At 43.2% G+C, this 13,094-nt stretch overlaps 1 protein-coding gene across 3 annotated transcripts in view; it reads right to left on the minus strand.

The window, feature by feature from the left end:
* Positions 1–3,064: 3,064 nt before the first annotated feature.
* coro2bb (coronin, actin binding protein, 2Bb) overlaps positions 3,065–13,094 on the minus strand; it is a 45,554-nt gene continuing 35,524 nt past the window's right edge. For all 3 annotated transcript variants that reach the window (XM_052465393.1, XM_035790538.2, XM_035790537.2), the window contains 9 exons: positions 12,869–13,018; positions 11,467–11,631; positions 7,715–7,831; positions 7,380–7,484; positions 6,943–7,039; positions 6,272–6,384; positions 5,229–5,319; positions 4,971–5,104; positions 3,065–4,656 (listed from right to left, as the gene is read on the minus strand). In XM_052465393.1, coding sequence (XP_052321353.1) covers positions 4,525–4,656; positions 4,971–5,104; positions 5,229–5,319; positions 6,272–6,384; positions 6,943–7,039; positions 7,380–7,484; positions 7,715–7,831; positions 11,467–11,631; positions 12,869–13,018 — 1,104 coding nt within the window. In that variant the 3' untranslated portion in view covers positions 3,065–4,524. The remainder of the gene's footprint in view (positions 4,657–4,970; positions 5,105–5,228; positions 5,320–6,271; positions 6,385–6,942; positions 7,040–7,379; positions 7,485–7,714; positions 7,832–11,466; positions 11,632–12,868; positions 13,019–13,094) is intronic.

The following is a 13,094-nucleotide window of genomic DNA, read 5'->3' on the forward strand; positions in this document are numbered from 1 at the left end:
ACTTATGTACCTAGAATGCTGTATACTGTACAGTGCCTTGCAAAAGTATTCATCACCCTTGGTGTTTTTCCTATTTTGTAGCATTACAACCTGTAATTTAAATATATTTTTATTTGAATTTCATATAACGTAAATACACAAACTAGTCCAAGTGAAATGAAAAAAAAAAACTTGTTTCAAGAAATTAAAAATTAAAAAACTGAAAAGTGTGTGTGCAGATGTATTCACCCCCTTTGCTATGTAGCCTGTTAATAAGACCTGGTGCAACCAGTTACCTTCAGAAGTCCCATAATTAGATACATACACCTATTCTGAAAGGGCTCAGAGTCTGAAGCACCTCTAAGCAAGGGGCACCACCAAGCAAGCAGCACCATGAAGACCAAGGAGCTCTCTAAACAGGTCAGGGACAACGTTGTGGAGAAGTACAGATCAGGTTGGGTTATAAAAAAGTATCTGAAACTTTGAACATCCCACGGAGCACCACCAAAACTCATGGACCAGGCAAGGAGGGCATTAATTGGAGAGGCAACAAAGAGACCAAAGATAACCCTGAAGGAGCTGCAAAGCTCCACAGTGGATATGGGAGTATCTGTCCATAGGACCACTTTAAGCCATACACTCCACAGAGGTGGGCTTTACGGAATAGTGGCCAGAAAAAATGCCATTGCTTAAAGAAAAAAATAAGCAAACCCGTTTGGTATTTGCCAAAAAACACGTGGGAGACTCCCCAAACATATGGAAGAAGATACTCTGGTCTGATGAGACTAAAATGTTGCTTTTTGGCTATCAAGGAAAACGCTATGTCTGGCACAAACCCAACTCTTCTAATCACCCCGAGAACACCATCCAAACAGTGAAGCATGGTGGTGGCAGCATCATGCTGTGGGGATGTTTTTCATCGGCAGGGACTGGGAAACTGGTGGATGGCGCTAAATACAGGCAAATTCTTGAGGGAAACCTGTTTCAGTCTTCCAGAGATGTGAGACTGGGACGGAGGTTCACCTTCCAGCAGGACAATGACCCTAAGCATACTGGTAAAGCATCACTCGAGCGGTTTACGGGGAACATTTAAATGTCTTGTCTAATGTCCATTGCTCGTGTTTCTCTTCCCAAGAAATTCTCTTCTTATTATTGGTGTCTTTTAGTAGTGGTTTCTTTGCAGCAATTCGACCATGAATGCCTAATTCACCCAGACAGGGCTGCAATCTGATGTGCAATTAACTCTAATTAACTTATTCTCTGCAGCAGAGGTAACTCTGGGGTCTTCCTTTCCTGTGGCAGTCGTCTTGAGAGCCAGTTTTATCATAGTACTTGATGGTTGTTGCAACTGCACTTGAAGATCTTTGAAAGTTTGTGTAATATTCCAGATTGACTGACCTTTAAGTAATCTTTAAGTAATGATAAACTGCAATTTGTCTTTGCTTATTTGAGCTGTTCGATTGGATCAAAGGTGTTAAGGAAAGAAATTCCACAAATTAAATTTTAACAAGTCACACCTGATAATTGAAATGCATTCCAGGTGACTACCTCATGAAGCTGGTTGAGAGAATGCCAAGAGTGTGCAAAGCTGTCGTCAAGGCAAAGGGTGGCTACTTTGAAGAATCTAAAATCTATTTTGATTGGTTTAACACTTTTATTGGTTACTACATGATTCCATGTGTGTTATTTAATAGTTTTAATGTATTCACTATGATTCTATAATGTAGAGAAAAAAGAAATACCCTTGAATGAGTAGGTGTGTCCATACTTTTGACTGGTACTGTGTGTATATTTAACAAAACAAGTCGAGCTCTGCCCCACCTGCCCTGGATGACGGGTTACCACTGGCTGTAGCATTAATTTGTCCCTTCACTGGAACTAAGGGGCTGAAACCGAACCATGAAAAACAGTCCCAGACCATTATACCTCCTCCACCAAACTTTACAGTTGACACTATACTTGACACGGGCAAGTAACGTTCTTCTGGCATCCTCCAACCCAGATTGGTCTGTCGGACTACCAGATGGTGACGCGTGATTCATTACTCCAGAGAACATGTTTTCCACTGCTCCAGAGTCCAAGGCGAGCTTTACACCACTCCAACCGATTCTTGGCATTGCGCATGGTGATATTAGACTTGTGTGCGGCTGCTCGGCCATGGAAACACATTTCATGAAGCTTCCAATGAACAGTTCTTGTGCTGATGTTGTTTCCAGAGGCAGTTTTGAACTCGGTTGTGAGTGTTGTAACCGAGGATAGACGATTATTACACACGATGCGCTTCAGCTCTCGTTATGTGAGTTTGTGTGGCCTCCCACTTCGTGGCTGAGCTGTTGTTGCTCCTAGATGTTTCCACTTCACAATAACAGCACTTACAGCTGACCAGGGCAGCTCTAGCAGGGCAGAAATTTGACGACCTTTGACGGTGCCACATTGAAAGTCACTGAGCTCTTCAGTAAAGCCACACAGCCATGCAATCTGTGGAGATCTGTGGAGATTTTATACACCTGTCAGCAACAGGTGTGGCTGAAATGACTGAATCCACTAATTTAAAAGTGTCCACATACCTTTGTATACATAGTGTATATAACTGGTTGTTCAATGATATCTATAAAAATGTCCTTGTCAGGAATACATTCAGACGACACTATGTCCATTAATGGAATAGGTTCCATTGATGCTGTCAAAATAACCACTTCAGAAGTAGAGACAAAAACCCTTGAGCCAAGTGGATGAGGTGGAACAGCTGCTATTGGGTATTTATATATCACCACCCCTTTTTTTAAACTACTGGTAATTGAATTAGAGAGATAATACACCCTATCATGTGGCATGAAGAGTACTGCAGTTGGGGAAAGGGCTCCACCTAGTGGAGACTCCATGTAGAAGCGTGGTTCCTTTGACCTTGTTTTCATGGTGCACCTTTGTGTTGTAACAAAAGAAGACGTGGACACGGCAGAATATAGAATTCCAGTGCTTCTCTAGAACGGACTGTTAATATCATTTTTTTTCTCTGCAGCATGTTTGCTTTGCGCAGTTCCAATGATGCATACCACTAAGCTGTACACAGATTCAACCACAAATGTCAACGTACTGAACAGTCCTTGTCATGGTGTCAATGCATTTATTTAGGGAGAGGGGCAACTTCAGGAAGACATATTTATGATATTATGTTACAGTCATTAAGAAATAACATCCTCTAGCAGTCATACATTTACCTTGGGTATCTTACTAAACCCACTGCTGCCTATGGCTATATCCTTAATACACTTACCCTGTCATTTTTCTCTCCGTACATGACATTATTTGTTTTACTTGCAATAAATACTCTCTCCTATCGTTCTATCATCATGTACTACAATATAAATATACCAGTATCGATGCCGGTTACGGGCGTACTGTATTATACAGTCAAATGATAAGTGTTTGCCGTTGCTAGTTACCTCTGATCGGTAGTCACACATGACCACAGAGTGGTCACGCAGTAGCTACGTGTGGCCAACGTGAATTGCGAGCATCTCTACCGACTTCATACAGACGTCTGCGAGGACATGGTCCCTCAGTGGTCGAGGGGCACACACACATCCCTCAGGGGTCCCTTCAACCTTGGGAAAGCCTCAGTCATGTTCGTGTTGTGGTCAACCTGCTACCATGTCAGCAAAGATTTGCCACCCAATATGGCTTTAAAGTCTGTTTTTGCCTTTCATCTAACATGGCGCTCATGTATTTATTTATTTTTTAGTCAGAATGTTCATTTAATGGCAAAATGTAACTATGAAGTGAAAATATGATGAGCCTCTATGACAGATTCATCATAAGTAATAGGATGAATAATCTATGGGATGAATAGTACTAGACAAGCCATCTGTTTGAATAGGCTTGGTTACCACTCTATTGCCTCATCTCTTTCCCCATCCTCCGATAGGACCACTGCAGAGACTACAGACTACACATGCTCAACCCAGCAATACACCTGCAATACCCCTGCTATGCACTACAGTCCTCACAAGTCCTCATATTCAAGGGCCTTCAAGTCGCAAGACATGACATTTCATGTCTTGAGGACAGAGCCTGCTTGAAGTTAAAGGGAAACAATGGCTTCACTCCCCACATAACTGATCCTGTCAACTTGAGTAAATTCTAAGCAGAGCTATCTACCACAGTTGGTCTTGGTGCTTCGGCTGAATGGGGACATACTAAGGTTCTGTTGCTGAAGGAGGTGAAGTTCTTTGGAACATGGAGAAGGGATGAAGAGGTGCAGCCAGGTAGGGTGGTGCTGGGTATATATTTGGCAGTGTTCAGGGCTTGGTGACCCGCTCTCAGGGTGAGGGACACAGTGTGACAGAGGTTGCCTTCCGATTCCTTACCCTTCTCCCAGAAGTGAGCACGAGCTCACTCACTGGACCCGCATGGACTAGACAGAGGCAGTTTCCACCCGGGGTGCACACTTCGGGAAGAAGGGAAGGGAGTCGGCCACCAGTGGTCTCTCTCCCTGAGTGGGCAGGAGGTCAGAGTGGGGAGGTCAGGGGTCAGCCAGGTCAAAGGTCACAGTTTGTTGGAGTTGTTCCGCAGGTTGTTGAGCTCCAGCTCCAGCTGTTGGAGTCTAACGTCTTTCTGCACCAGCTCCTCTCTCAACCTCTTTAGCTCATCTTGCTGCCTGAAGAACGTCCGCATGAGCTGGGAGAGAGGAATGACACACACACACACACACACACACACACACACACACACACACACACACACACACACACACACACACACACACACACACACACACACACACACACACACACACACACACACACACACACACACACACACACACACACACACACACACAGAAGGTCATGGTAAAGGCATCTTGCATTGGCAAGACAGTGCCTATGGTTGTGCAGTGTGCTATCTATGTTGTTCAAGACGTGGTAATGCTTCTGAGAGTGAGCAGGGACATACCGCTGTCATATACACAACAACACATCAATTGGTTTCACCTCGTTCTCTGTCTTGGGTGGAATACTCTCCAGCAGGCCATTCATCACCATGGTCTTCCTCTCCCTCACAGGGGCCTTGAAGGCCTTCTGGCAGGGCCGCTTGTATCCAGCCTTTAGGGACATCAACACTGGCTCTGCGCACACACACACACACACTTGGATGATGCTCACCAGGTTTGCATAATTGTATGTTTGTATCAGTATTCATAAAAACATTAGTTACATGTGTATGCCATTTTGCAGTATTGCACTACTCACCTCTGTCCATCCCACTCAGCCACTCATCTGCAGTGAGGGCTGGTTCTGTGCCTGCTGTCATAGGGTAGATGTCCTCCTGGTATGTCTCGGACTGCAAAACCACAAGACAATATTAATCATTCCTATAGCACCCAAAGCAGAAAATGAATGCTGCTGCATTGCCTTGTGCTAGTCTAGAAAGCACCTAGGTGGTATGATAAGGGAGATAAGCCAAGCATAACCCATATGGTGAGAGGATTACATTTCAGCTAGCTTCTGTCCTGGGTAATATTCCACACTAACGTAGCATTAATGGCCAATATCATACAGTATCTCAGCGACTCAGACAACTCCCTTTTTTTCCAGGAAGGACAACATTTGTTATCACTTGATTTACTATGCTGACGCATTCAGTGTTGAGTACCCTAACACAGTTTCTGTAATATTACTTTTTGTGGACTCTTAGGATTTGAACCCAGGTCCTCAGGATTTGAACCCAGGTCCCAAAGGCTAGAGGCCTTCTTGACCAATGAAGCACATTTGTACCATCTCTCTTTCTCTCGCACACACACACACACACACACACACACACACACACACACACACACACACACACACACACACACACACACACACACACACACACACACACACACACACACACACACACACACACACACACACACACACACACACACACACACACACGCAGTAGTTAATTACATTTTGCCATGTAGCGGTGTGGCTAACTGCTAGAACAGAAACGTTTTTTATTTTGTTTCATCAGACCTGCCTAATCATCACTTGAACATGTTTCCATTTTTAGATGGCTAAATTACACATGATTCCAGAGTGATCTGTTTTAGCAATTTGTAATCTATGGCATTTCAGATTGAAATATGATAATGTATCACTAAGTAGTTTGGATGTAGTGAACTACTATTTAAAATGAACCTTCAGTGAACTAAACTATATTTTTCCTAAGGCTAGTGTAGCTAAAGTTCTTCCATTGTGAAGTGATTGGTAGCTTCAGAGTAGCCTCCCCAACACTGCACTCCATTCACCCTTCGTGGGACTATCATGGAGATGGGCTCGATGAGGCCCCTCAGAGTCACCAGCTTGTAGAAGCGGAACACCTCGCAGGCCGCCACGTCCAGCCCATGTTTTGGCATCACTCCTGTGAGGGTGGACAAAGAGAGGGAAAAGGGGGTTGAGGTGAGTCTTGAAGTTAAAATGGACACCTTACATACCATGCCAATCTAGGGGCTTCTACTGTCAGGAGCAATGTTCAGACTGAGCCTGGATAGAAACGGAATGTCTGGAACAGTCACAATTCTCTAGTTCAGTTGGAGATGAGAGGCGAGTCTAGTCTATCTGCAATGGGCTGCGAATGTCCCTCTTGTTAAGATTCCTGATTGTGCTGTGGGTTCACTGAGGGCTGAATTTGAGATCACATTCTCTAAAATCATGCATTGATGTCAATTGGAATTTTGCGCTAACATCAGAGTTCTGAGTGCAGATCTCAAGTTTTATGATTCAGGACCAATAGAAAAAAAACTCAACCGTGTACCCTGTCATGTATCTGAAATGTTGTTCCAAGAGTTAGAAAAGTATGATTTTCACTCGTTGATTAACCTCAATTTACAGGCTTCCTCACTGATGAACGAGACCTGGAAGGATGGCATTGCGATTTGTGAGACTACTTAGTATTCATCGATTGATGTGACTGACTTACCCAGGCCTTTCTGTGGAGCCGGGGACCTGAACTCCATTAGGTACTGCAGGTAGGGCTTCTCTGTGCCGACCTCATAGTATCTGATGTTACCGTCTCCCTGTGAACCAGACACAGATACCTAAGATCTCACAACAGATAGCAGTAATGTTGAGGTTCCCATGGTAAACACACTCTTTTACACACATGCACACGTACATACATATACTTCACACACACACACCACACAAAATGCATTTTCACAATTATAAGCAAATGAGGACACACACATCCCACATAGGGGTTCCATTTCAAGTCAGTCAATTCAAAAAGTGAAATTAAATCCCATTTAAATTCAAGAGAGAAATTCACATTAAAACGTAAAAAATGTCATTCATACACATCACCTCGTGTGATAGTTGAAAGCTAAGGTCAAGTGGCCTTGGTATGACGTGTCTTACCTTGCCTGCCAGGTAGAGCATGTGTGTGTCAGAATCATAGAAAGGGAAGAGCAGCCCAGAGAGCCCATCAATCTCCTCCTCTATGATGGGCATGGACAGGTCCTCCTGGAGAGAGAACCTTAGTGAGACACTGCTCTACACACATTCTCTCTCTCTCTCTCTCTCTCTCTCTCTCTCTCTCTCTCTCTCTCTCTCTCTCTCTCTCTCTCTCTCTCTCTCTCTCTCTCTCTCTCTCTCTCTCTCTCTCTCTCTCTCTCTCTCTCTCTCTCTCTCTCTCTCTCTCTCTCTCTCTCTCTCTCTCTCTCTCTCTCTCTCTCTCTCTCTCATGAGCTCACCTGATCCCACAGTGCCACTTGTCTAGTGTTCCATCGAGAGACTCCGGTGGTCACCAGGCGCTTCATGTTGCCCAGAAACACCACTCTGTTCACCCTGTGGCTCTTACAGTCAGCTTCCTGTTCACATATATGGCAACAGCTCTGGAAAATTATTCAAACTGGCTGTGTTACAGCACAGCGTTACACAATACAGTATCTACGTCTACAGAAGTAATCCTAATGCCAAAGCATTTGTGTGTGAGGTGTTTAGTGTGTGTGTATGTTTGTGTCCAGATACCCCACAAATGGTGCTGTATATGGAGACAACCCAGGTGTGTGAACAGGTCACTCTGGCTTTAAAGGCCATGTTGCAAGTAGAATGTGCTACTAAAAATAGAACATACACCCCTTGTAGATGACATCACAAAATGAGAAAATAAATACAAATAAACATATATACACTACCGGTCCAAAGTTTTAGAACACCTACTCATTCAAGGGTTTTTCTTAATTTTTTGCTATTTTCTACATTGTAGAATAATATGAAATAACACATATGGAATCATGTAGTAATCAAAGAAGTGTTAAACAAATCAAATATATATTTTACATTTGAGATTCTTCAAAGTAGCCACCCTTTGCCTTGACGACAGCTTTGCACACTCTTGGCATTCTCTCAACCAGCTTCACGAGGTAGTCACCTGGAATGCATTTCAATTAACAGGTGTTCCTTCTTAAAAGTTCATTTGTGGAATTTCCTTCCTTAATGTGTTTGAGCCAATCAAGTTCAAATCAAGTTCAAGTAGCAGACCCATCTCAACACTGTTCAGAAGAGACTGTGTGAATCAGGCCTTCATGGTCAAATTGCTGCAAAGAAACCCCTACTAAAGGACACCAATAATAAGAAGAGACTTGCTTGGGCCAAGAAACAAGCAATGGACATTAGACCAGTGGAAATGTGTCCTTTGGTCTGGAGTCCAAATTGGAGATTTTTGGTTCTAACCCGCCGTGTCTTTGTGAGACACGATGCGGGTGAACGGATGATCTCTGCACGTCTATTTCCCACTGTAAAGCATGGAGGAGGAGCTCAGTGAGGCTGGTTGAGCGAATGCCAAGAGTGTGCAAAGCTGTTATCAAGGCAAAGGGTGGCTATTTGAAGAATCACAAATATTAAATATATTTTTATTTGTTTGACACTGTTTAGTTTACTACATGATTCCATATGTTTTATTTCATAGTTGAGGTCTTCTATTATTCTACAATGTAGAAAATAGTCAAAATAAAGAAAAACCCTTGAATGAGTAGATATTCTAAAACTTTTGACCCCTAGTGTGTCATGTAATATGTAGCTAATGTTATGTAATTTAGCTAGAAATGTGGGTATCGCTGATCGCTGCTCGCAGTGGTGTATACAGATAATCAATGTGGCTCAGCATTCGTGTAAAGCCTGGTCAATATTCTATCTCATGTTTTTGTGGTGCGTGTGTAGCCCAGCAGTATATAAGCTATAAGATCTCCAATTTACAATGTCATATTGAAAAATAATTGATCCAAATCCAATTGATACATATCCCACTATTGATTATTGTTTTTAATTGTTTTAAAGTGAAACATGGCCTTTGTAAAAATAAAAATAAATACAAATAAAAATGTAATCGCTCGGACCCATTTCTGAAGACTTACTGTAGGTCACTTTTTCAAAATTCTAAACTGCGGATAGTTTTCCAGCGCTTTGTCACAAAATGCATTCAATGACTACATCTATCAAATGTCATGAATGACTTTCTCCCTCAGACACAACCTACAGGCCAATTACTCTTTTCAAAACTGTTCAACTTAAGTTCAAAACCTAACATAACACAAAATTGAATAAGACAGCAATTTGCTACATTTCTGCCCTATTGAAATATATTCCAAATCTAAAAAATGAAATACTATCAAAACAATTAGACCAACCACAGCCGATTCCCATTGTAGCTGAACACCTACCCAGGTGTTAGTCTTTCAATTTCATTACCATCTATACAAAACATTTTTTTTTAGGAATAATGCTGTACTGCAATGTAAACATGGACCCAGCCAGAGATCGAGAAGTGGCTGACAGAGGACGAAGAGTGGGCTGGGAGAGGGAGAGGAGTACATATGCGTGGTGGAAGAAGACTGAGAGTAAGATCAAGAGCTGTAGTCTCAGATGAGATTAGGGCTACTATAATTTATCATGTAATAAATCATGGTCTATCAATGAGAGAGGTTGGTTCTGAGAGTGAATCCAAACCTGCAACGCTCAACAGTGGCGTCTATTGTGAGAAATCTTCAGCAAAACAACAGGTAAGATGTGCATTCTGCAAGGACATCCGACTGACCTGTACATTATAGAAGTAAATTGAGCAAAGCCTCCAAACCCACTTGTGTACAATTATTTTTGCATTCCTGCTTAGGACCCAATGGTTACCTCCCACAGGCGGGAGAGGTAGGATTTTCACTGTGTGTTGGAAACTGCAATCGTTGATATGGTCATCAGAAATAATGGCATGAAACTCAGAGATTCAGGACAGTGTTGGCAGACAACATTACATTTGGAAATATTCACAATGTAAAGCATAACTATTTCTAGAGTCCTGAAACAACATAAAATCAGGATGAAGCAGTTGTACACTGTCTCCTTTGAAAGGAACTCTGAACGAGTCAAGCAAACTCAGGAACCAATATGGTATAGCCTAACTCTTATGTTGCCTTGTGGATTTATTTTAGAGAGTCATGGAGATTGAAGCCAGGTCAACAACCCACATATTCATCTTTGTGGATGAGGCTGTTTTCAAACTTGGCCAAAACACGGTGGCGAGGAAGGAATGTGATTGGGAAAAGAGGCACAGTGGATGTCCCGGGTCAGAGGGGTGCCAACAGCACAACGTGTACAGCAATATACTCTGATGGATTGCTGCATCTTATTTCAATCCTGGATGACCTCTATGGAAGGGTTGTGCCAGGTGAGGAAAGGGTTGCAGTGTGGCGAAATGGGCCAACGTTTGCAATTGTATGGGATTTCACCATTCCACGATGGTGTCACTTTTCCTCCCACCTTACTCTCCATTCCTCAACCTCATAGAGGAATTATTTTCCTCATGGACCACCGTCCTCATGATCAAATGTCCCTCCTGGACGCAATGAATGCTGGATGCTTGGACATATCTGCAGAAGATTGCCAGGGATGGACCATTAATGCCAAAATATTATTTCCTATGTATATTGCCCAAGATGACATAAGATGTGATGTGGATGAGAACCTGTGGCCAAATGCATAAGACAGGGTTGACTAGACTTGCTACTGTATCTGTATCGGTGTATATACAAATTCTTGTTATTTTGGAATCACTCAATGCCAAAAAAATGTCATAAAGCATATTGCATCATGTCTGATTAATTCCTGTAACATATACTGCAGTGAATTCTAAATAGTAGGGAGGTCATTCTTGTATTGTAAAGACATTTTACAACATGTCATTGTTTTATGAATGACAAAGTGTGCTTGTTTGGTGACAACCTTTGCTAGTGTTGTGGAAGAATGAGTTGATTTGAGACCTGTATGAAGTGTTCTGGTAGTTTTATAACATTTTGGATGTGAAATTAACTGCTGTGCCAAGCTGAAAGTTGGTTAGGAGATCTGTGTGAAGAGTTTTGAAAAAGTTTCCTAAGTATTGAGAAATGGGTCCTCGCGATTGTAAAAAACTGTAATATAGCTGGTGTCTCTCTGTCTACATGGGTGAGTGACCAACCTGTAGGACCTTGCCCGAGCGAGGCTCGATCACACGCAGGTGTTTGTCCTTGCAGCTGGTGGCCAGCAGGCTGCCGTCGGTGTTGAAGGACATGCAGAGCACCACGTCTGAGTGACAGTCGATCATCTTCACTGGGCCTCCCACCTCCAGGTTCCAGATCAGGATCTGACAAATGGAGGGACATAAAGAGTGAAAGTCAATGAGGGAGAGACAAAAGTATGAGGATGTGACGTGATAGAAGAGAGAGAAATGGGAGTGAATTTATAGGAATATATATATATATACACACTATATTTACAAAAGTATGTGGACACCCATTCAAATGAGTGAATTCATCTATTTCAGCCACAATCGTTCTTGACAGGTGGAGACAATTGAGCACACAGCCATGCAATCAACATAGACAAGCATTGGCAGTAAAATGGCCTTACTGAAGAGCTCAGTGACTTTAGGATGCCACCTTTACAACAAGTCAGCTTGTCAAATTTCTGCCCTGCTAGAGCTGCCCCCGTCAAATGTAAGCTCTGTTATTGTGAAGTGGAAACATCTAGGAACAACAACGTCTCAACCGCAAAGTGGTAGGCCACATAAGCTCATAGACCACCAGGTGCTGAAGCGCTTAAAAATGTTCTGTCCTTGGTTGCAACATTCACTACCGAGTTCCAAACTGCTTCTGGAAGCAATGTCAGCACAATAACTGTTTGTCGTGAGCTTCACGAAGTGGGTTTCCATGGCCGAGCAGCCATACACAAGTCTAAGATCACCATGCGCAATGCCAGGCGTCGGCTGGTGCAGTAAAGCACGCCACCATTGGACTCTGGAGTGATGAATCACGCTTGGTGGATGCCAGGAGAATGCTACCTTCCCGAATGCATAGTGCCAACTGTAAAGTTTGGTGGAGGAGGAATAATTTTCTGGGGCTGTTTTTCATGGTTTGAACTAGGCCTCTTTGTTCCTGCACAGAGCCGTGACCTTAATCCCATCAAACACCTTTGACCTTAATCCCATCGAACACCTATGGGAACGCCGACTGCGAGCCAGGCCTAATCGCCCAACAGTGCCCGACCTCACTAATGCTCTAGTGGCTGAATGAAAGCAAGCCCCCCACAGCAATGTTCCAACATCTAGTGGAAGGCCTTCCCAGAGGAGGGAGGCTGTTATAGCAGCAAAGGGGGGACGAACGCCATATTAATGTCCATGATTTTGGAAGGATATGTTTGACAAGCAGGTGTCCACAGGTGTCTACTTTTGGTCATGTAGTGTTTAGAGAGAGAGAGAGAGAGAGATGAAAGGGTGAACAAAGCGAGAGAGAAAGATGGGTAAAGCGAGTGAGGGGAGTGAGAGAATTCATTAAAGAGAGGAAAGGATGGTAAAGAACACGACAGCAATGATTTACCGATACCTTAAAGTCGTAGCCAGCGCTGAAGAGGATGCCACTACAGGTGGGGTGCCACTCTATGAGACCCACTCGCCGGCTGTGTCCATACAACTCCAGCACCGCTTCGGACATGTTCCGCCTCAGCCCTCCCTCTGGAATCTCCCATATCCGCACCTATAGGCCACATATAGATAACGGTCATAGACATCGGCATGTCATCGTGGAATGCTCTGCCACCAGAGGTTCCTCA

Source organism: Oncorhynchus keta, chromosome 17, assembly GCF_023373465.1.
Source record: "Oncorhynchus keta strain PuntledgeMale-10-30-2019 chromosome 17, Oket_V2, whole genome shotgun sequence".
Lineage (NCBI taxonomy): Eukaryota > Metazoa > Chordata > Actinopteri > Salmoniformes > Salmonidae > Oncorhynchus > Oncorhynchus keta.